General features: G+C 36.2%; 2 protein-coding genes across 9 annotated transcripts in view; one reads left to right on the forward strand and one right to left on the reverse strand.

Moving 5' to 3' along the window:
* The window catches only part of Orp8 (Oxysterol-binding protein-related protein 8), a 39,573-nt gene extending 34,370 nt beyond the window's left edge, over positions 1–5,203 (forward strand). For 2 of the 3 annotated variants that reach the window (XM_088225805.1, XM_088225808.1), the window contains one exon: positions 4,546–4,872. In XM_088225805.1, coding sequence (XP_088081931.1) covers positions 4,546–4,744 — 199 coding nt within the window. In that variant the 3' untranslated portion in view covers positions 4,745–4,872. Of the gene's footprint in view, positions 1–4,545 lie in introns of all 3 variants that reach the window. The other variant, XM_088225807.1, reaches the window with a different exon arrangement.
* Positions 5,204–10,383: 5,180 nt separating this feature from the next.
* The window catches only part of LOC148281978 (la-related protein 1-like), an 84,774-nt gene continuing 71,351 nt past the window's right edge, over positions 10,384–23,806 (reverse strand). For 4 of the 6 annotated variants that reach the window (XM_088225809.1, XM_088225813.1, XM_088225814.1 and 1 more), the window contains 4 exons: positions 22,927–23,030; positions 22,450–22,566; positions 20,904–20,971; positions 10,384–20,081 (listed from right to left, as the gene is read on the reverse strand). In XM_088225809.1, the coding sequence (XP_088081935.1) occupies positions 20,931–20,971; positions 22,450–22,566; positions 22,927–23,030 (262 nt within the window). In that variant the 3' untranslated portion in view covers positions 10,384–20,081; positions 20,904–20,930. The remainder of the gene's footprint in view (positions 20,082–20,903; positions 20,972–22,449; positions 22,567–22,926; positions 23,031–23,806) is intronic. The other 2 variants (XM_088225810.1, XM_088225811.1) reach the window with 2 other exon arrangements.

The following is a 23,806-nucleotide window of genomic DNA, read 5'->3' on the forward strand; positions in this document are numbered from 1 at the left end:
GACGGAAATGTGTGTTTAATCGTTTTAAGAAACAACGCGTTTTCTCGGCTATCGTTTATGGACAAAAAAATATTATTAGCAAAGGAAGATGCACTCCTAAATTAAAATTGATACAAAAAAAATAATTAAATGTTACATTCTACTGCCTGCCCTAGTTAAAAACTCTGTGCACGCGACTGCATATACGCATAAAATCTCCCCTGCCCGTCTCCACTCCACCCCACACCCGCGTAGTCTCATGCCCTTGTCTATCCGTATTCTTAAAACAAAATTTTAAACAGTACAAAGTCGTCACCATTGTAAAAGAACACCAAAAATTGAAGGTGTTTCCACAACATCATAATTCGCTTTCCGCACCTCATGGTGCATAGGGCACTGCATCGGCAAACCAATCGCAGCGTAACTTGATCATTTTTGTTTCACAAAGGTAAGATGATCAGATCTTACGCTTTAGGTGCCAGTCCTCTAAATATTTAATGTCAACCATTTCGGGAATCGATATGGAGACCTCTTGCATGGTAGGCAAATGCGCTGACCACTACACCGCGAGGCTGACACAAACACAACAGAGTAAAAAAGAAATGGGAAAACTTCACCATTTTAATAAAAGCTGTTAGCCTACGCTGTTCAAAAACAGCGTTTAAAAAAAACCCCGTTTAAATTTTGCTGGGTGCTGTTTTTTAAGTTTTTTACCCATCCATCCAGACTCCGTACAATATTATCAGAATTTACATACAGTAATGAGGCACTTAATCAGTTGACAATTTCTTTAAAATGCCGACTCAGCCGTTTGATCCTTTTTGATGATAATTCATAATTAGCACCTCATAATGAATAGCATATTTTAAAAAGGATTTTATATGATAGCACATTGACGAAGTAGTATGAAAGGAATGCCAAGTGTACTAAGTGGCTCAATTTTAGTGTAAGTTCCCATAAATAATGTAAGTAAAAAAGCCCGTCTAATTTACACGAGCGTCACATTTTTGCGCTGACAATCTCTTGTATATACAATATTTATAATTTAGCGTAGGTATTTATTATAAATGTTTAATTAATTGACATATTACAACAGAGATGAAGAACATTTAAGAAAAGGTAATATAGAAGTCTAGGCATCTACAGGGCTTATGACCTGTCAATGGCTGGTTTAAGTGGCCACTTTACACACTGTGTAACATTCACCATTCTGCCTATGTTTGAACATCTATATTCCTTCAATTCTTTCATCTGTTGATCTTTGTGAAGTTAAAGAGCTGAAACCTTTATTTATGCGGGTGAGATTCATCTAATTGAATTATTTCACCTACATACTAGGCAACGCCTGAAAATGTAATTTTTTCAATTTGTACACTTCTTCATGGACCAGGTAATTTATCAACAATATTTTGAGTTTGTCCAAATTTTTGTAGACATAGACATTAGATGAATCTCACCTGCATAAATAAAGGTTTCAGCTCTTTAACTTCACAAAGATCAACAGATGAAAGAATTGAAGGAATATAGATGTTCAAACATAGGCAGAATGGTGAATGTTACACAGTGTGTAAAGTGGCCACTTAAACCAGCCATTGACAGGTCATAAGCCCTGTAGATGCCTAGACTTCTATATTACCTTTTCTTAAATGTTCTTATCTCTGTTGTAATATGTTAATATAAACAGCTCTCCAGGGAGTTGAATCCAGTCCTTGTCTACAAAAATTTGGACAAACTCAAAATATTGTTGTTAAATTAATATTATTGTACATATAATACGCGTATATTCCAAATATAAACAAAAATGTTTTCATACAAATAAGTTTACTGTATTTTGAATGTCTTAACCCCAGTGCGGGTTTTTTCTCCTAGATTAAACTTGCAGATTACACAAATTATTTGAAGATTCTTGATTTGGAAAACAGTATTTCAAACAATATTTCTTAAGGGCTATTTTTCTTTGAGATGGTACTTATGACATAGGACCATAATTACTTTCATGCGTCATATGCAGGACGGACATATGGCGCTCGACGCGGCCGTTTTTAGCACTATTAATTTCTAGAACAATTCGGCCTGTTGACATTTCAATTCATCGTGGTATTTTAAATTTATTTTTTAATGAGTTATGTATTAAAGTAATGGATAATATATCTTTATAATATAATACATCACGAAGTTACGTGGTTTGAGTTGATTTCATGGATGAGAGTTGTTGTATCACACAGAAGCACAGAAAAATATCAATTTATAGTATATATTACTTACATTATATTATGTACCTCCTATGTAGGTACAAATATGTGATATTTGTTTATAACTTACCTGTAAATAAAATCACCATTCGCCACTGATACATCCACATGCAAATTTTTTACAGTTTCCTTTTTAATTCTAACATTTTTCTCATATCCATTTTTTTTTCACCTTTTATTTTGCTTTGCAGCATGCTTTTTTTTCTACATACAGTAAACCCCCCTGTTTTACGTTTTTCAAGGGAGCAACAAAAAAACGTAAAACTGAGGAAAACTTTAAAATGAGGGAATGAAAAATGTATAGAAAAAATTGAATTTCATTAAAATATAATTATTTTACAAGACTATGCAAAATATACTACAGAAAAATTGTAAGATTAAGGATTATTCATATTTAGCAATGATATAATTATAAATATTTTGTAATTTTTCAAGCAATATGTGTTATTTTTAATTGAATAAAAATATTTAAATATTTTTATCTGGGTACTTGACCTTCAAAACACGAAAATAAACATTTGAATTTGCATAAAATGCATACAACGATTTTTTCCCTAAAATATTAAGCAATTTTATTCATACGGTATCGCTTTTTTTAGTATGGCACCCCAGAATTTCAACTGTCATTTACATCGCGGCAAAACTATTTCACACTTTTATGAAAACCGTTTAAATATCTATTTTTCACATTATCTTCAACTTCAAATAATATTTCTATCGCCAATTTTTTAAACATTCTGCATCGTAATTTATTGATGTAAAGACTAATCTTCCTAAACATGCGTCAACCGCATGTCACTATTTAGTAAAATGTCAAAATCAGACACATAAACAAAATGGTCAATTCCACTGCGCCTTCTTTGAATTTAGGTTGAGACAATAATTTACACATTTTTTTTATTTACCTCGATTTTATTTTCCATTCAAGCGGCGGCGCGCGGCTCGTCTTTTGACAGATCGAATGAGTTTTGAAAAAAATTCAACGTAAAACCGGGGTCATAAAAAAAAACAAAAACTTTTATTGGGGGAGTATTTGAATGAGAATGTATGGAAAAAAAATGGGATCTGGACATTTCGGCGTAAAAAACGGGAAAACGTCAAATCGAGGAATGTAAAAACGAGGTTTTACTATAATAATAATGATGTTGATGTTCATTTAAAAGTTTACTTCATTTAAAAGGTACTTAACCTTAAAAACACAAAAAAAAATTTTTTGATTTGCCCTCAATGATTTTTTCCCTAAATATTGGGAAATTTTATTTATATGGTATCACTTTTTTTAGTATGGCAACACAGAATTTCAGCTGTCATTTACATCGCGGCAAAACTGTTTCAGACTTTTATGATAACTATTTACAATCTTCTTTCCATATTATATCTAATAGCAAATTTTTAAACATTCTGCATCGTAATTTATTGATGTGAAGACTTTATTCTTCCTAAACACGCGTCAACCGGATGTCACAATTTAGTAAAATGTCAAAATTAGACACTTCAACAAAATGGTCAATTACACTGAACCTACTTTAAATTTAGTTCATATTTTGGGCACAGCTTTGCGTCTAAAAAATTTTTCAACGTGAAACCGGTTATGGAAAATGGATATGCCTCGTACATTAGCGAGCTTATTGCCATATAGCAATTTCTTCCAACAAACCGATAAAATAAAAGTTTTATTTTAAAAAATATAAATAAATGTCGAGATCCGTGAAGTGTGTAAGGCTGAGACATGCATTATTGACAGAATCAAGAAAGGGGTGCTGCGTTGGTTCGGACATGTGGAGCGAATGGACGGCGAAAGAACGGCTAAAAGGATCTACGATGCAAATTTTGATGGATGCAGAAAACGAGGAAGACATGGCACGATCGAGTCCATCAAATACTTGAAGATGGACATGTCAAAAGTAGGAATAATCGACGTGCGTGCAGAGAAGATGTATGAATGTAGAGGAAGCGAGGTCTGTATGCCAAGATAGAATGTTATGGCGTTCTAGCCTCTCTGCCTACCCCTACGAGGAAACGGCGTGATGGTTTGTTTGTTTGTTCAAATAAATGTATTACCTTAAATCAATACTATTACTTAATGGGAAGAAGGAAAAAAGAGGAAAGGAGGAGAGATTAAGGAAGAGAAAGGAGATGTTTCTTCAGACGTGATTTGAACAGAGATAATGTAGTAACATGTCTGATGGTGGATGGGAGATGATTCCGCAGCCGAGCCGCATGGACACTATATATTGTTGCCAACGGTCCGTGAAAGCGTTTGTCGGTCGTTAAATGAACGAGTCACATTAATTGCGAGTCTGTCTGTCCGCAGCCAGCAGGCGGTGGCGGCGGCGCTGCTGCGCGTGGAGGCCGCGCTGCAGGAGCAGCGCGCGGCGCTGGCCAGCGTGGGCGCCGCCGTGCGCCGCCTGCGCCCGCCGCCGGAGCCCTCCCGCGCCGGCCCGCTGGCGCTCGGCGCGCTGCTGCTGGCCGTGCTCGCGCAGGCCGCCGCGCTCTACTGCTACAGCCGGTAGGCGGCGAAACTCGGCGAAAAATATGTGTCTTTAAATTTTCTGAATTTTGTTTCAACAGAGGGAAAACAGTTTTGAGAAGGGAATATGGAAGTCCAGGCATCTACAGGTCTCACTATGACCTGTCGTTGGCTGGTTTAAGCGGCCACTTTACACACCGTGTAACATTCGCCATTTTGGAATTCAATTTTATTTATTCATATATATGTACTAACATATTACAACAGAGACGAAGAACATTTAAGAGAAGGTAATATAGAAAGAAGTCTAGGCATCTACAGGGCGTATGACCTGTCAATGGCCGGTTTAAGTGGCCACTTTACACACTGTGTAACATTCACCGTTCTGCCTATATTTGAACATCTATATAGAAGTTAAAGAGCTGAAACCTTTATTTATGCGGTGTCTACAGAAATTTGGACAAACTCAAAATATTGTTGATAAATCCACCTGGTCCATGAAGAAGTATAGAAATTGAAAAAATAACATTTTCAGGCGTTGCCTAGTCTAGTATGTAGGTGAAATAATTCAATTAGCTGAATCTCACCCGCATAAATAAAGGTTTCAGCTCTTTAACTTCACAAACATCAACAGATGAAAGAAATGAAGGAATATAGAGAGGGAAAACATTCTTGAGAAGGGAATATGGAAGTCTAGGCATTTACAGGGATTATGACCTGTTGTTGGCTGGTTTATGTGGCCACTTTACACACTGTGTAATATTCACCATTCTGCTCATGTTTAAACATCCACATTTCCTCGACTCTTCCATCTGTTGACGTTGTTCATCTCTGTTGTAATTTGTTGATATTGACAGCTCCCTAGGGGGTTGAATCCAGTCCGTCCTTGTCTACAAAAATTTGGACAAATACAAAACATAGTCGATAAATCCACCCTATCCAAGATGAATAAAAATTGAAAAATGTTTTAAAGCGTTGCCAATTATGTAGGTGAAATAATTCAATTGGATGAATCTCACCCCCAACAATAAAGGTTTTAGCTCTTTAACTTCACAAACGTCAACAGATGGAATAATCTAAGAAATATAGGCAGAGTGGTGAATGTGTTACACAGTGTGAAAAGTGGCCACTTGAACCAGCCAATGACGGATCAAAAGCCCCGTGGATGCCTAGACTTCTTTATTCCCTTCTCTAGAATGTTCTTCATCTCTGTTGTACTAATAGTAAAACTGTAAAGTGTTCAATTAAGCCAGAAAATGACGGGTTGTAAACCCTGTACATGCCTATAATTCTATATCCCTTCTCTGCAATATTTTCCATGTAATAAATACATCTTTTCTAGGGGTGTAATCTAATCTTTGTCTAAATATCGCCGCTTTGTGACGCGATTTTACCCCACATTTGTCTAAGAAACTGCACTTTTTTTTATGTATTTTTTTTAATTTTACTTAAATGTCCTCGATATTGTTAATCTACTTAAAATATTCCAACTTTTTTTAAAGATGTATTCCTAGTTTGTAAGAAATTGTAAAATAAAAAATTCTTATGAAAAATTCTAAAATATTATTGTAATGTTAATTAATGCTGTTTTAGTAAATTTTATTAAGGAAATAGCTTAGCTGCTAGTTGTATACAGATTGGAATACGCCCCGTGCAATTACAGTGTACATGCGAATTTGTTAAATATGAATTAGTGAACGCCACAAGCGAACATAGTATACATGCGAGTTTGTTAAATATTGAAAGGAAATCATGAAATCAAGATTCTACAAATTAAAAAGTTATTTTCTAATGTTTGACATATAAATATGATGATGTAATAACATATATGTACATATAATTTATTAATTTAAAAATACTTGGTACACTTCCACTTATTTATTTGACCAATTAGCCAATCTGAAGATGCCCATTAGAGGGTGAAAGCGCTAATTGTTCAAAATAAATAAGTGGAAGTGTACCAAGTAGTTTTAAATTTATAACTTAAATGTAAATATAAGTTATTACGTCATTACAATGGAATTCCATCAAGAATTGTCAATAAATAATTTAAATAAAAAAAAAACATTAATATATTTTTTCATGGATCAGAGGTCACGGGTTCTAACCCCACTGTACCCCAACTTGATTTCCATTTTCTAATAGTGAGTTATTTACAACTCATTAAAAATGGCCACCGAAATTGAAATATTTTAGTCAATTATATTTCTATAATATAATAATAACGCTAATATTTATTTTATAAAAAAGACAAAAATACTGGCTCGGTCGCTACTACTACTACCATCACGCCATTTCACCGTAAGGGTTAGCAGAGAGAATGGACCGCCACACATACATTTCTAACTTCTTCCACATTCATACATGTGCTTTGATTCTGCCTGCGGAAAGGTAACGATGATGATGAATGTCGCATGCAAATTTGTTAAATACAAATGAGAGAATGCCCGCGAAAACTCAGTATACATGCGAGTTCGTTAAGTGCAATTTTGAGAATTCGTATGCGGTCACTGTAATTTTGCGAGTGTGTTAAATCTATATTAGTGAATGCTCATGTGAATAGTTTAAGTGCAACTTTGTTAAATACAATTTTTAGGACGCATATGCGACTTTTGTAAATATGCGAGTTTGTCAAATTCCACTTGTTCCACGCATTTGCAAACGTGTCTTTGAAATGTTGTTAAATAATTTATGTATTACGTAGCCTGGGTCGTTTACAAAACTTGTGTCAAATATAAAAAAAAATTGTTTACTCCTATCGAAATTAAAAAATGTTAATTTCATTTTTCAACTACCGTTATCCCGAAGTATGTCTCTATTTTTCTCTGCTTATGTCGGTAGTTGGCATTACAAATAAAAGTTTTTTTTTTAGTTTGACAGCTGACTTCAGGCTGGTTTGTTTGCTTTGGAGCATTCTTGTCTTCGTTACAGTACTCTGTGGTGCACAGGGCATTGCATCAGCCATCTTTCACACGAAGGTAAGGTGATCAGCCTTACGCTTCAGGAGACGGTCGGGACTATGAAATATCTCGCATTAAAAAACACATTTTAAACAAATATTTCATATCATTATCGGGAATCGAACCCGAGACCTCACGGATGGTAGGCAGACACGCTAACCACTATAGTCCTTAAAATATAGCTAATGTCACACTAGTGACATCACTAGATGGGAAATTACCGATCACTGATCAAATCGATTTTATCAGTTATTTCATGCAAACATGAAACTCTGTTTCCAAAAATTGATATAAAAACGCAAAAACAAGCCTATTATAGTGTGTTTAAGACAATTATTTATAAAAAAATACGACATTTATACTTTTTTTCATGAACAACATCAAATGAGATATTTTTTTATTCTATCAATTTGTTTCATCTCTAATATTTTTGCAAAATGATGTAACCTTGTAAGAAACGTCGTTAATAATTAGATTTATTTTAGTTTTAAAGCTGATTTTATATAATTATGTTGATTTATATTTCAAATAAATGAACATGCCAAACGAATGATTTTTCGTGTGTCAATATAAATCACTCCGTAGACGTTACTACAAAGTTATGTCGTCACTTTTCCTGACAGCTGTCATTCTAATCAAGCTTTATTTTAAAAACTATAGTTAAAATACTATCAATTGAGCAATGCTTCATAATTGGAAATAAGTTGGTGGCAAACTTTGTTTCAATGTGTTTTTCATTTGACAAAATGTCCGACTAAAAATTGTATTAAAATGTTATGTAAAAGACAAATAATTAAGTGTTTTATAATATATTTTACTGGACCATTTGTTATGTCTTACATTGGCACTACTGAGTCCGTGCTCTGGCAACTCTAATAGGAAAAATACTTACTTTTTTTTACACCCGGGGTGCTATTCTGAATCTTCTCAGGGAGGTAAACAGCGATTAATTTGTACATTTTATTTTTTTACACTTAGCTTTATTTATGGCCACACTGATGGTCAAATGATGTTAAATAAACTGTTTTAAAATTAATATTTCATAGGTTGACATTGTAAAACTGTTCAAATAACGGAAAAATATGAATACTGCTTGTCAATCCAATCTAATTAAGTTAACAAAATAATATATTTTGCATAATTAAGTTAATAATGTTATCTACCTCGGGATGGGAGATGATTCAGAATAGCAGCCCTGTTGAATTTGTCGACACTTTGTTTGGAGGGTAGGTCCAAAATTTTGCAGAATTGAGTGTGAGGAGGGTAAATAGAAGGATTATAAAACAGTCAAACTTGGTTATGACGATCACGGAAACAGCGAGATCTCGAATATAATGAGGAAAAATTATTTGACATTTTAGTTTGTGGTTTATGGACCTACCCTGGGATGGATATATTTTTTTTTACATTTTTATTAATGTTAGGTTCGCACAATGACGTATGATCAAATGAACCCGTGTCAAGAGCATTAAGTTGGAGAATGAAGGTAACGAAGGCAGTTACCCCGTTACGCACTTGTAATGAGTCTGTTTAATTATACGTCATTGGGTTTAACGAGCCTATTTTATACATCAGTGGGTTCATAGATTTTGTTGACGCATTTTAGAATGTCAAGTACTAAAATTTTGTTGACCTCTTTGAGAATTGTTACAAATTTTGTTCATCTCTTCGAGAGTTGTTACAAATTTCGTCATCTCTTCGAGAATTGTTACAAACTTTGTTGATCTCTTTGAGAATTGTTACAAATTTTGTTCATCTCTTCAAGATTCGTTACAAATTTTGTTCATCTCTTCGAGAATTGTTACAAACTTTGTTGATCTCTTCGAGAATTGTTACAAATTTTGTTCATCTCTTCGAGATTCGTTACAAATTTTGTTCATCTCTTCGAGAATTGTTACAAACTTTGTTGATCTCTTCGAGAATTGTTACAAATTTTGTTCATCTCTTCGAGATTCGTTACAAATTTTGTTTACCCATTTGAGAATGAAGGAATCGTAGATAGTCAAATGCAGTTTTTTTAAGTGCCGTAATTTAGTTTTAAAACATTCCTTGTTATAATTATTATTGATATATAATTATTATTAATATATCTGTTTTATTTGCAAAATATTATTTTGTACAATTGTTTTTAATGAGAGCTATTTTGATTTAAATAAATAAATATTTCATTAAGGGATTGTCTTTTTTCTTACGAGTAAAATTCTGCATTTTGCTCCACACTGACTTTACACAACACACGGCTTAACCCGATGATGGCTCCCGCAACCGTAGCCAGAACGAAGTCAATCTCCAGTGCAGATGATCTACCTAAAGAGGTGGATTTTTTCCATGCTGCGATTACCACTTTGCTCCAATATCTGGCCACACATGATTAAACGTCGAAAAAACATGAAAACGTGAAATCAAACATGATCATTTTCATTTAGAACACTGAATTGGGTTGAATTTACCAAACCATATTAGTTTTGTTCTGTTTTCAAATAGTTTTATTCGTCATTTGACGTTTGATCGTCAAGGCAGCCATTATGTAAAGCAGTGTCGTTGCATTCAAAAAATTTAAATCACCAAATAAACCACTCTATGGGGTAGGGAAGATTCAGAGATACGACTCCTGACCTGTTACGGTGCAAATGATTAATTTTTCACAAAATAAGACAGCGTCGAGTGCCGCTAACTTCTCGGACACAGTGGGGAGAATCGGGTACAAATAAAAACACAAAAGTCAAAAACCAATGAAAAAAATGTATTCTCTTATACAAAAAAAAATCTTACAAATAAAATCAAGAAAACACTAAAAGGAAATAACATGTATCATTTTTTTGTTGGATTTTGATGTTTTTTTAGTCCTTTTTTCAAAACCTCTTACAATCTACACTTTACATTACCGGCTTATACAATTCCATGTCAAAAAAAAAAACAAAGATTCCTAACCTAGTCGACTCGGGCGGCGCGCGGCGCGTCCTCGCCTGTGATGAATACAGCGTTACAATCAAAATCCCCTTAAAAATAATTGCATATAACAGTTCAATCGGTTCCCTGGCGAGACGGACACGTCTCAAAACCGGTACACGGAAAAATCAAAGTGGTTATACAAAATTTATATCCTCAAATGTCACAAACCGACAATTTTCAGGAGTGTTTGAACCGAATACCACCGATGCTTTTAGTATGTTCAAATGTTTGCAGACCGGCTGGATTCGGATCTAAATTTGTCACAACAGAGAGGGAAAACATTTACAGGGCTTTTGATGCGTCATTGGCTGGTTTTGAGTGTCCGCTTTACACGCTGCGTAACATTCACCATTCTGCCTATGTTTCAACGTCAGCATTTCCTCGCCTCGCAGATGGAAATCTGCTCGACTTTTGTGAAGTAAAGAAGCTGAAACCTTTATCACACGGGTGAGATTCATCCAGTCGGACCGATTCACCTAATTACTAGGCGACGTCTGAAAACAATTTTCAAATTTCAATATTTCTCATAGTTAATTCGACAATGTTGAGAGTATGCCCAAATGTTTGCAGACAGGCTGGAGTTCCTCCTAATGCGAATGTTACAGTGTGTAAAGCGGCCACTTGAACCAACCGATGACGGGTCGTAAGCCCTGTAAACGCCTAGACTTCCATATTTCCTTCTCAAACGCTTTCCGCAGAGGGTAGAATACAAACTCTGTCGGCTCGTGTATAAGTCACGGCACAACTCCGCTCCGGAATATCTAAGGGAACTCTGCATCCATTGGCGGCCTCCATGGTGTAGTGGTCAAGACGCTTGACTCACGCACGGAAGGTTCCGGGTTCGATTCCCGGTGAAAACACAAAAAATTAAAATGTGATTTTTCTCAAGCCTGGGTGCTCTGTGATGTAATTCACCACTGTAATTAGGGCTCCTGGCCTCCTGTGGTGCAAAAAAAAATGTAATTTATTTATTTATTAACGGACATTGTCCATGTATACAATTTATAAGGTTTAAATATTACAATAAAAGAATAGTTTAAAATATTTTTAAAAAAAGAAAGAAGCATTGACAAACATAAGGGACATCGAGACAAGATCTGGACTATTTATTTAGTGCTCGTTTAAATCCTTGTAAACTTAATGTAATGTAATTCCAGATGAACTAGCTGACAGACGTCTCGCGCTTGGATCAGCTACATCAACGTCGAAAGGAAAAGTTATTATACCTCTACGCAAACAGCGCACTGAATTCGGCGAACGCGCATTTGCGGTCGCAGGCCCTACGGCATGGAATGCTCTCCCAGCGGAGGCGCGAGGCTGTGAGAGTGAAGTGATGTTTCGGAAGAAACTTGAAACCTTAAAAACTTGTTCTCTAAATCATTGACATTGTTGGTGACAAAGTACATTGTTTTTCTTAAATTAAAAAAAAATAAAAAAATGATATCTTTATATAATCACTTTGTAAAGTTATAAGTTTATAATAATAATCTATTGCAACAAATTTAGATCTGAATATCACCATTTAAATCTTGTTTTAATGAAATAAAATCATTGATATATTTTTAACACATTGGAAAATTAAAATTTTATAAATATTGAATAAAATATCACCGTAACATTTGTCGTTATTCGACAATATTTTAATGAACAATATTTTGAGTTGGTCCAAATTTTTGTAGACAAGGACTGGATTCAACTGTATACACACTACGGTGATGGTGAAGTGAGCGAGTGTCCCGACGAAGAGACGGGTACGTCTCGAAACCGGTAGGCTAAAAAAGTCTGCAAGTGGTTACTTACTAATATTTACCAACATTAGTTGAAATGTTTCAAACACAAATTATATTATTATTTAATTAATGCCGACAGTAGGGAGAAATCACATATGGGTATTGCGGACAAATGTTTTCATACATAACTTTGAAAAAAAAATTGTTTTTAAAAATGTCCCCACAAAAATGTCGGTCCTTGATAATTGTGACGGCAAGATTCGTGACGATGCTCTGTTGAAATATAAACGGTCACAAACAAAGTTCAAAATTTACCCAAATAATTACGTATTAGGGGCGTGGTCGATGCAAAGGACCATTTTTGCGGGGATTTAAAATTATAATTTAAAAAAAAAATTTAATGCTACTAATTAAGTAAAAAAAAATTTCTTACTCTACAGTAATTTCATAGACCCTAATTAATTTAAAATTGTAAAAAAAAAAAAATTGTGATTTTTTCCTACTGTGGATAATTTATTAACAAACGATCTCTTTGAATTTAATATTAATAATTTGTGTACAAATCATTTGAAGAAATAGATTCTTAAATGGTTAATTACATAGTTTGTCAAGAAACATCTATTGAAAAACGTCTAATTTTGATAAGTTTGGACACAAGACAAAAGTAAAATAATATTAAAATATAAATGTAAAGAAAAAAACAGGGTTTAATGTGCTGAAAATCTCTCTGAAGAGATATAAAATATTGAAATGCCCAATGTGTTTAAAAAATGTTAACTTCTATGTGATGTACACGGTAAGAGCATGATTTGCGTGTGTTCATTATGTGTTACTCGCATGCAAATCATGTGAAAAACATGTTAAAGTTAAATATTTGTTCAGAGAGAGAGGAGAAGGAATAAACCCTGTTTTTGATTATTGAATAATATTAGGGGGTTTCAATCGATAACGCCGGACGCGCGTTTGTGCGCCGGCGAGCGAACCTATAATTGAGCACGCGACAATATTCACGCACGATAATATTACTCTCGCCTAAGTAACGCTCGTATCAAAGAGCCCCACTATCATTAATATTATTACAAAAAAGAAACACTTTATTCATTACCAAATTATGTACAGCCGAATACGCGTCGAACTGCGAAACGCCTAGCGCGGCACGATTTTAAAACTCCCCGATTGTGCGATGCGAATATAGGATTATGCTCGTGCTGAAATGGCGGAGTCACTACGCACGAATGTGATGCATCGAATCATTTAGCGATTGCGAAGTTCTCCTCTGGACTAAAAGGAAAGTAACGGGAGTTTTACACTGGGAAACGCAGACTCTGTCGACTCGGATCCGACGCTCGTTTTTGACCAACTTTCGACATCTGAATCCAAAAACGCCGATCCAAATTTGTCTACCGCGTCAATTTTTAAAATTACCGGACGCCGTCTCGTCGATGCCTCCGTCGGGCTCGTGCGAGAGGTCGCGGGTTCGAATCCCGACGTGGTCGATGTGAAATATTCAATTAACCCATTGCGTCACAAAGCCGGCGATTCGCTGGTTTGTCTTTGAAGTGATTTGTTTTACATTAAAACTGAATGACAATAACTTTATTAACATTTTACAACAGAGATGAAGAATATTTAAGAGAAGGTAATATAGAAGTCTAGGCATCTACAGGGCTTATGACCTGTCAATGGCTGGTTTAAGTGGCCACTTTACATACTGCGTAACATTCACCATTCTGCCTATATTTGAACATCTATATTCCTTCAATTCTTTCATCTGTTGATGTTTGTGAAGTTAAAGAATAGGAATATAGATGTTCAAATAGATGTTCAAATATAGGCAGAATGGTGAATGTTACACAGTGTGTAAAGTGGCCCCTTAAACCAGCCATTGACAGGTCATAAGCCCTGTAGATGCCTAGACTTCTATATTACCTTCTCTTAAATATTCTTCATCTCTGTTGTAAAATGTTAATATAAACAGCTCCCCAGGGAGTTGAATCCAGTCCTTGTCTACAAAAATTTGGACAAACTCAAAATATTGTTAATGACTTTATTCATAAAAATGACATAAATAAGTATATTTTTTAACAGAAATACCTTTAAAAAATATGGTTTTTATCTAATTTATGTTTTTTTATTTTTTTATTACTGCGCAATTAAAAAAAAAAAAACATTAGTTTGAAAATGGCTAAATTGTATGATTTCCTAATTTCGCGTTCGTTTTACCAGACTACAGCCTTAAGATAAGTTGCAGAGAAAAAAATTGACACGATAGAAGCTAATTAGCAGTTGACAGGTTTGACATCAGCGTGCCGACTAAACTTAGAAACAGACGCGAAATCCGACTCGACAGAAATCGCGTTAAGATTCATTCCCCAGTGTAATTTTTTTAAGTGTTTTCGACGCTCAAACAGTAATCTAGAAACTATAACCAATACATACTAATCACTTAACAACTACAGTATTTTAATATTTTTATTTAGTTTTAGTAGTAAAAAATGTCGGGGGTCGCGAGAGGCGGGGCCCTCCCCATATTTATATACAATGTCTAAATACATTTTAGTGGGTCAGTTTTTTATCATTTTTTCTTTACAAGTTGCGGGCGTCGCCGTGCGCTTGGAATGCAACGAAACTGTTCCCGCAGAAGCGGCACTTGCAGGCGCGGGCGCCGGCCCCCTCCCCCTCCTGCCGCCGCGGCTGGTAACGCGCGCGGGAAGCCGGTCGCTCGACGATCTCCGGGCGGCGTTCATACCGTGCGGATCGGTCGCCGTGTTCGTGAGATTCCCGGGGTCGCCTTCACGTCGTTGTAATGTTTCCGGGGTCATCTTTACAATTCTGAAGTGTTTCCGAGGTCATCATTACAGCTTTATAATGTTTCTGAGGTCATCATTACAGCTCTATAATGTTTCCGAATTCATCAATACAACTATATAATGTTTCCGAGGTCATCATTACAGCTCGATAATGTTTCCGAATTCATCATTACAACTATATAATGTTTCCGAGGTCATCATTACAGCTTTATAATGTTTCCGAGGTCATCATTACAGCTTTTAAATGTTTCGTTCACAAACATTACATATTTCCACAGTCATCATTACAACTCTGTTAAGTTTCCCAGAATCATTTGTAATATTCTCTTAATGTTGCCCGTTTCCGGGGTCATCATTACAGCTCTATAATGTTTCCGGGGTCATAATTAAAACTCTATAATGTTTCCAGAGTCATCATTACAACTCTGTTAAGTTTCCCAGAGTCATTTTTACTATTCCCTCAATGTTGCCGGAATCATTTTTGCAATTTTGTAAAGTTCCCAGGGTCACCCTTACAATCCTCCGATGTTTCCAGAGTCACCATTACAATTATTGTAACAAGTCGCTGTGACCATTCCGACACACATCCATTACCGAATCATGAGAATCATAAATCACAATTGCATGATGCATTTTAACATTCTCCATATCTCTTGGACGAGATTTGTATTTTTGAATTTTGGGCCACCTTTACAATTGTGAAGTTACCGAGCGACTTTTACGACGCTGATCGGTTTCCCGGGTCGCCCTCGCGGCGCCGCAGACTCTTCCGAGCCACATCGACTGCGCGAACAGACCTAAACGGAGGGTTCCCGACCTTTCTACGGACACAACCAAACCTCTAAGCCCACCTAACCTAACCGTACACGTATATGTACACAGACACACACATTCCTACAAAATGTTAACTATGTACAGAATTATATTTTTCGTGAAATTACGGCAGTCAGTAGGCGAAACAGCTAACCGCCTTTTGCGTTCTAATGTTTTTGATTGGATGTTCTTAATATTACATGGGGTTTTTTTTATTATTTTTTTCATATTTTATTACTTTTGCTAAGGCGTCGTAAATTAAATTAAAAGATAAAATAATTAATATGCGTATTGACAGAAATTAGCGAGAGGTGATTTAGTCGATACATATATATATTTCTATGGTTTCGGTCAGTTTTTTGGGATCGAAATAGACGGCGGCGAGCGAAAAATATCAGCTACTCGAGCGGGGCGCGCGGGAGCGGAGCACCGTCGCGAGCAGAGAGGCAGTTATTTGAGATATGACACTCAAGTATTTACAAACTACACGCAAATTAAAAAGATCTCGGATGTAACAAGGAAACATTCATCGACATTTTAGTTTACGGTTTTGTCCGTACATTTATTCACTTTTACGTCGAGCCACTTCTCGGACGTGCCGAACAAAAATACGGTCAACGGTTGAGCAAGGGTTTTTGACTCAATTCAATTGTTTACAAACATAATTTTAAAAATAGAACCCGAGTAATAAAACCTAAACGGGCGGCTGACTTCGGACCGGATCGGAAAACGTTTATGACACTATGTAAGTGTCCGAGTACCTAATTGGTCAACAATATTTTGAGTTTGTCCAAATTTTTGTAGACAAGGACTGGATTCAACTCCCTGGGGAGCTGTTTATATTAATATATTACAACAGAGATGAAGAACATTTAAGAGAAGGTAATATAGAAGTCTAGGCATCTACAGGGCTTATGACCTGTCAATGGCTGGTTTAAGTGGCCACTTTACACACTGCGTAACATTCACCATTCTGCCTATATTTGAACATCTATATTCCTTAAATTCTTTAATCTGTTGATGTTTGTTGATCTTTATTTCATTTCATTTTTTTTGCACCACAACAGGCCAGGGGGCCCAATTACAGTGGTGAATTACATTACAGAGCACCCAGGCTTGAGAAAAATCACATTTTTAATTTTTGTGTTCTCACCGGGAATCGAACCCGGAACCTTCCGTGCGTGAGTCAAGCGTCTTGACCACTACACCACGGAGGCCGCCACATTCACCATTCTATATAGAAGCCTTCATCTCCGCTGTAATATATGACTAATTAATATTAATTAATAACTCCCGAGGGGGTCGAGTCCAGCCCAGCGCTTGTCTACAAAAATTTAGACAAACTCGAAACATTGCCGATGAATCCACCTGGTCCAAGACGAAGTATGACAATTGAAAAATATTTTCATGGGGGCAATCAAATGAATCTCGCCCGCAACAATAAAGGTTTCGGCTCTTTGACTTCACAAACGTCAACGATGGAAGAGCAGGAGGAATTTAGATGTTCAAATGTAGGCAGAATGGTGAATGTTACACGGTGTGTAAAGTGGCCACTCAAACCAGCCGTGACAGGCCATAAGCCTCGTGGATGCCTAAAATTCTATATATATTCCCTTCTGTAAAATGTTCTTTGTTTCTGTTGTAATATGTGAAACAATAATGTGGAGTTTTCTAAGTTTCCCTTTAGGACGAAAATGACTTGACTCAAAAAAGCTTAAAATGAGTTAAGATCATAAAACGACTTGACTCAAAAAAGCTTCAAATGAGTTAAGATCATACAACGACTTGACTCAAAAAAGCTTAAAATGAGTTAAGATCATAAAACGACTTGACTCAAAAAAGCTTCAAATGAGTTAAGATCATACAACGACTTGACTCAAAAAAGCTTAAAATGAGTTAAGATCATAAAACGACTCGACTCAAAAAAGCTTAAAATGAGTTAAGATCATAAAACGACTTCAATGAACATTATCCATCTTTCTGCATTTGAAAAAACGCCACATTCGTGTGGGAATGGGACAAAACCGTTACATCGGTCTCTTTGTTACTCGGAGAATTTACATTCCGCGTCGGTGCGGAAACGACGCAAAACGTTTACATTGCTGTGTGAAGGACGCAACGCAGAACAACATACAGTGACCGAAAGCCGGTTGGGTCGATTTTATTCCGACACAAATGACATGTTTACTTCATTTTTTCAATGTTAAAACGACCGATTCAGCTTTGCGATTGTTTCGTTCCGACTTACCGATAATCTTAGCGACTTGTTTGCGTTTACGTCATTGCGTGAATGAATAAAATCACGCGTTTGGTGACCTGATCTGACCTCATAAAAATTACGTCACTGTCTTGCTGTTCGATCTAATAATGACTCATTGAATAAATGCCTCGTTTAAACTTGTAATAACTTTTTTTTATAATGATTTTTTTTCATAGATTCGTAGCTGACAGCGTTCGGTATAATTTTTAATTTAAAATTCGGTGCTCGCTTCGAAAAATACGAAGCAATCGACGAAAGAATACGAAGGTGTCACAATTTACATTCTTCTTTAGCAATTTCACAAAAAGTTGAAATTTTTTGAGTAGAGTCGTTTTCGTCCTAAAGGTACGATATGTACTTTATATGGAGAAATAAATTTTTGGCGTTTTGGTCTCAAAGAATCTACTTAAAGCTAGAATGTATGCCTCGTCCGCGTCGTCGATCCTCAAACTTCCCAGTAAATTTAATAATATTATAATTTATAAGAGTTAGCACACATTTCATCTATTTATATATTTTTTTATATATATATATACTTAACTTAGCCATAACTATATTTTTTTTATATATATTTATACATAACGTTTAAGTCTAAAAGATTTGCGAAAGGCCGTGCGAAAACGTCCGGCGAAACTTATTCTGCCTTCGACGACGCGATCTGTTCGAAGGCGTCAAAGCGCGCCCGCTTTGCGCGTCTGCGTCCGGCCGGACGAAGAACACAGCAGCGACAGGGCCGGATTCCGGACGAGTGATTCGGAGTCGGCGGCTGCTCTCAGATGAGCACGTCAGTGTAGTGTGGCGGTCGGCGCGTTCGCCCGCCGTTTTCGAGGTCCCGGGTCGGGTCGCCGGCAGGGCGGACGTGAAACACCTTATCTTCGATGTGCAACGAAAATTCAATGAGAATTAAATGCCAACGTGACTGTCAGTTTTGAAAACAAACGACTAGATGCAAATATAATGGGGCTAGACGCTGACTTATTTACATATAGCGACATCTAGCCTTAAAAATATTGCCACTTTAAAAAAATAAATTAATCATTGTTTTTTTCTGAGAGCGCGTATCGAAATCTCGAAAGAGCCAGCTTTGTAATCAATAGGTAGATAGAGATATTCGGAAAGTTAACCGTCTTAGTAACTGTCAAATGTCGTATAAAAATTATGTTCAAGCTAATAATCAGAGGTCCGAGGTTCAAACCCCACTCGACACCAACTTGATTTCTATTTTCAAACAGTGAGTTATTAACAACTCGTTGAAAATGGCCTGAAAATTGAAATATTTTATAAAATCATAAGAACGTAAATTTTTATTTTTAAAAGCATAAAAATATTTTGATTTAGTAAAGTTTCGGCGCCAAATATTGGTTGAATTCAATGATATGACATCAAAGTGCATACCGAGGTTAACAGAGATAGTATAGAAGCTAAGTATACCGTCTTGGTATGTACCGATGAAGATAGCGTTGGTAATTGCCCCCAGGACCTCAAAAATGGCAGGCGATCACGCTAACCGGAGACGGACTATTTCCTTACACAGGATCTTTACCTGAGAGCAGTCACCTGATGAAAAATACTTGTCCAGACACAAAACTGTATTCTTCATCCGCCGGGACACAGAATCAATAACAGAGTATGGTTAGTGTTGGTACATTATATTATAGTATGGTATGTCGGTTAGATCTGCGTACGGCATCATTTGACGGACGTTGTTTTGCGGCCAATCGGATTAGATTGCGTAATTCTATAAAGGCAGTATGAATATGATTTACAAGTATTATAACGCAAGTCCTCTCTAGTTAAGATATCACTCGGAGTGTATGGAGTTGAGCGCGCCCGCTCAGAACGCCGCACTCGTGTTCTGGAAAAGGAAATACACGTGTTAAGAGGGTTATACCAGTACATGAGGGGGTTATACGAGTACAAGTATACATTTTAGAGGGTGATATGAGTAAAGGTATACATATTAAAGGGTTATTTATACGAGTACAAGTACTCATCCATATTAGAGGGTTATACAAGTACAGGTACCCATCGATATTAGAGGGTTATCCGAGTACAAGTACCCATTCATATTAAAGAGTTATACGAGTACAAGTACTCATCCATATTAGATGGTTATACAAGTACAGGTACCCATCCATATTAGAGGGTTATCCGAGTACAAGTACCCATTCATATTAGAGGGTTATACGCGTACAAGTCTTTATTTTAAAAGGCTATATGTGTACAAGTACCCATCTATATTAGAGGGTTATACGAGTACAAATACCCATCCATATTAGAGGCTTATACGAGTACAAGTACCCATCTATATTAGAAGGTTATCCGAGTACAAGTACCCATCTATATTAGAGGGCTATATGAGTACAAGTATACATATTACTATGAACTATTGAAATGTGGTTATTGTGACTATTGACAACTTAACTTGTCTTTTTTATGACGTCGTATTTATTTTGTACAAAGTGGTATTTTTTTTTTAGATTTACCCGAATATTTCATATTGAAGGACATTTTCAACAAGTCGCAAATAACTCACTATTAGAAGATGGGAATCAAGTTGGGGTAGTGGGGGGTTCGAACCACGGACCTTTGATCCGTGAGTCCGAGACACTAGCCGTGGGACCACAACCCAATTTATTGTCAAGATTTCAGTACCTCGAATAAGAGGGAGAGTTACCTGGAGCAGGGAGCGGTGATGTGATGTTCACTTGGCGGTCGCACAGTCCTTAGGGACGGCCGTTGCTGCTGGAATCAATAATATAATATTACTATTTTTATTTTTAGCAAGCAACTTAAAGCTGATTTACTTTAATATAAACAATTTAATGAACAGTAAAACCTCGTTTTTACGTTCCTCGATTTTATATTTTCCCATAAATTCTCATTCAAATATTCCCCAACCAACGTTTTTCGTAACCCCGGTTTTACGTTGAAAATTTTTCGAAACTCATTTGATCTGTCAAAAGACGCCGAGCCGCGCGCCGCCGCGTTTGCCCAAAATGGCGAATAAAATCAAGGTAAATAAAAGAAGTGTAAATTGTTGTCTCAAACTAAATTCAAAGTTGGCTCAGTGCAATTAGCCATTTTGTTCAAGTGTCTAATTTTGGCATTTTACTAAATTGTGACATGCGGTCGACGCATGTTTAGGAAGAATAAAGTCCTCAACTATTCGCCCTCTTCTAGAATAGAGATTTAGGAGTTGTTTTGGATTATACACTGACATACAATTTGTTTATTAATGATGTTGCTAAATCATTCTCTTACTCTCGTTTTTGGCTCTTCGCGGACGACAACAAAATTCTCAAAATAATTCAAACTTTACAAGACTGCTTTCTTCTTCAATCAGACATTAACTCTTTTAACCGACGGTGTAAAGTCAATAAATTAGAACTAAATATTAAAAAATGCAAAATAATGTCATTTCATAGAACAAAACAACCCATTTCCTTCGAGTACCTATTAGAAAACTCCAAAATTGATGTAGTCAAGTCCATCAGAGATTTAGGAGTTGTTTTGGACTATAAACTGACATACAACGAGCATATAGATAATACAGTCAATAAATAACTGAAATTACTCGGCTTCATTAACAGAATATCCTCTGATTTTACTCATGTCCGTACAATAAAAACTCTTTATTGCTCGGCTGTTCGCCCTCTTCTAGAATATGCCTCCTAGAATAGTGGGCTGGTCTCCATTCTATGTGAATGGCATAAATCACATTGAATCAGTCCAACATCGCTCGCTTCGAAAAGTAGCGTGGATGCTCGGACTAGAGAGAGATAATTATTCTTACGCTGAAATAGGGTCAATGTTAAATATTTCTAGTCTACAAAAACGTAGAACTAATATTGACTCCGTCGGCATACTAAATGGTATAATCAATGTGCCACTATTACTGGGACACGTAAAATTCAATATTCCGACTCGTAGGTTGAGAAACAATGAAGTACTGTTCATCTATCAGCATAGGACAAACTATGGCCTTAATTCTCTTGTTGTATTGTCAACTCGAGACAAGATCATCTGGACTTTTTTGGTGTAAGTTTACAGCGGCTTAAACGAGCACTAAATAAATAGTCCAGATCTTGTCTCGATGTCCCTTATGTTTGTCGATGCTTCTTTTCTTTTTTTAAATGTTTTAAACTATTATTTTATTGTGATATTAGAACCCCATACATTGTATGAATGGACTGACGGTTAATAAATAACTTTGAATAAACCTTGGCCGGGGTCCTTGGCGACGTCGAGGTCGGTCCGAGCGGGCTTGGGCGCCGGCTTGCCCGGCTTGCTGCCGGCCGCCTTGCCCTGCCTCGGCTTGCCGGCCGGCGGCTTGAAGCCTGCAACGAGGGAATCATTCGCGAATTAATGCACCAAACCTCCATTATCCGTTGCCCAAGAGACCACACACGGTTGCCGATGAGGAGCCGATAATTCCTCCTCAGACTTTAGTATAAAAAGTAGAATAAACGTAGAATATTGAATGAAAAATATTATAAAACTTTCTTTAGGCAAAAACTTTCAATATGTGCCCTTAATTAAAACATTAATTATTTATGCAAATAACAGGTACAAAACGCACGCGAAACGAGGAAATCATACGATTTTGCCATTTTAAAACAAATGTTATTTTTTATTGCGCAATAATAAAAAATAAAAATTAGATAAAAACAATAATTTTTAAAGGTCTTCCGTCTCACCTCGGCTGGCGTCCTTGCGAAGGCCGGAGCCGAAGGACTCGGCGCGGGCTCGCGTCTGCGTGCGCGCGTACTGGACCGGGTTACTGCTCCATGAACTGCCGAGCCTGGAATCGCACACACATTTCAGAGATACTAATAATATATTGAACGTCAAGTCAAATCATATAGAACGTTATTCATCTCATTCATCTCATCCATCTCATTAACTTCATTCACATCATTCACGTCATTCACTTCATTCACTTCAATCATTTCATTCATTTCATTCATTTCATTCATTTCATTCACTTCATTCATTTCATTCATTTCATTCATTTCATTCATTTCATTCACTTCATTCACTTTATTCACTTCATTCACTTCATTCACTTCATTCACTTCAATCACTTCAATCACTTCATTCATTTCATTCATTTCAATCATTTCATTCATTTCATTCATTTCATTCATTTCATTCATTTCATTCATTTCATTCATTTCATTCATTTCATTCATTTCATTTGCTTCATTCGCTTCATTCGCTTCATTCGTTTCATTCGTTTCATTCATTCATTTCATTCATTTCTATGAATTATAAATATTTGTGTTTGCCATTTTTTTAATGGACTGAAAGTCTGTTAATTAAAAAATAAATAAATAAATTCAGTTTGTCCCATCTTCATTGTAATACCAAGATCAACTGTATTAATATTTTTTCTGAATAAACTAAAAAAAAAAAAACGCCTTTGACCTGAACACGGTCAGTATAATCCAGCCTCTAGTCGGCTCGGTGCTCGCGCAGACTAAACATTAGCCAACTCCAAGTAGAGAGGATAGAATGCCATGCTTTCACATATGCATACCAAAAACACATTTTTTTCTTTAAATCTCGAATAGTATT

The sequence above is a fragment of the Micrasema longulum genome, unplaced genomic scaffold (genome assembly GCF_059751315.1).
Source record: "Micrasema longulum isolate JH-2025_06_02 unplaced genomic scaffold, ASM5975131v1 h1tg000388l, whole genome shotgun sequence".
NCBI classification, from domain to species: Eukaryota; Metazoa; Arthropoda; class Insecta; order Trichoptera; family Brachycentridae; genus Micrasema; species Micrasema longulum.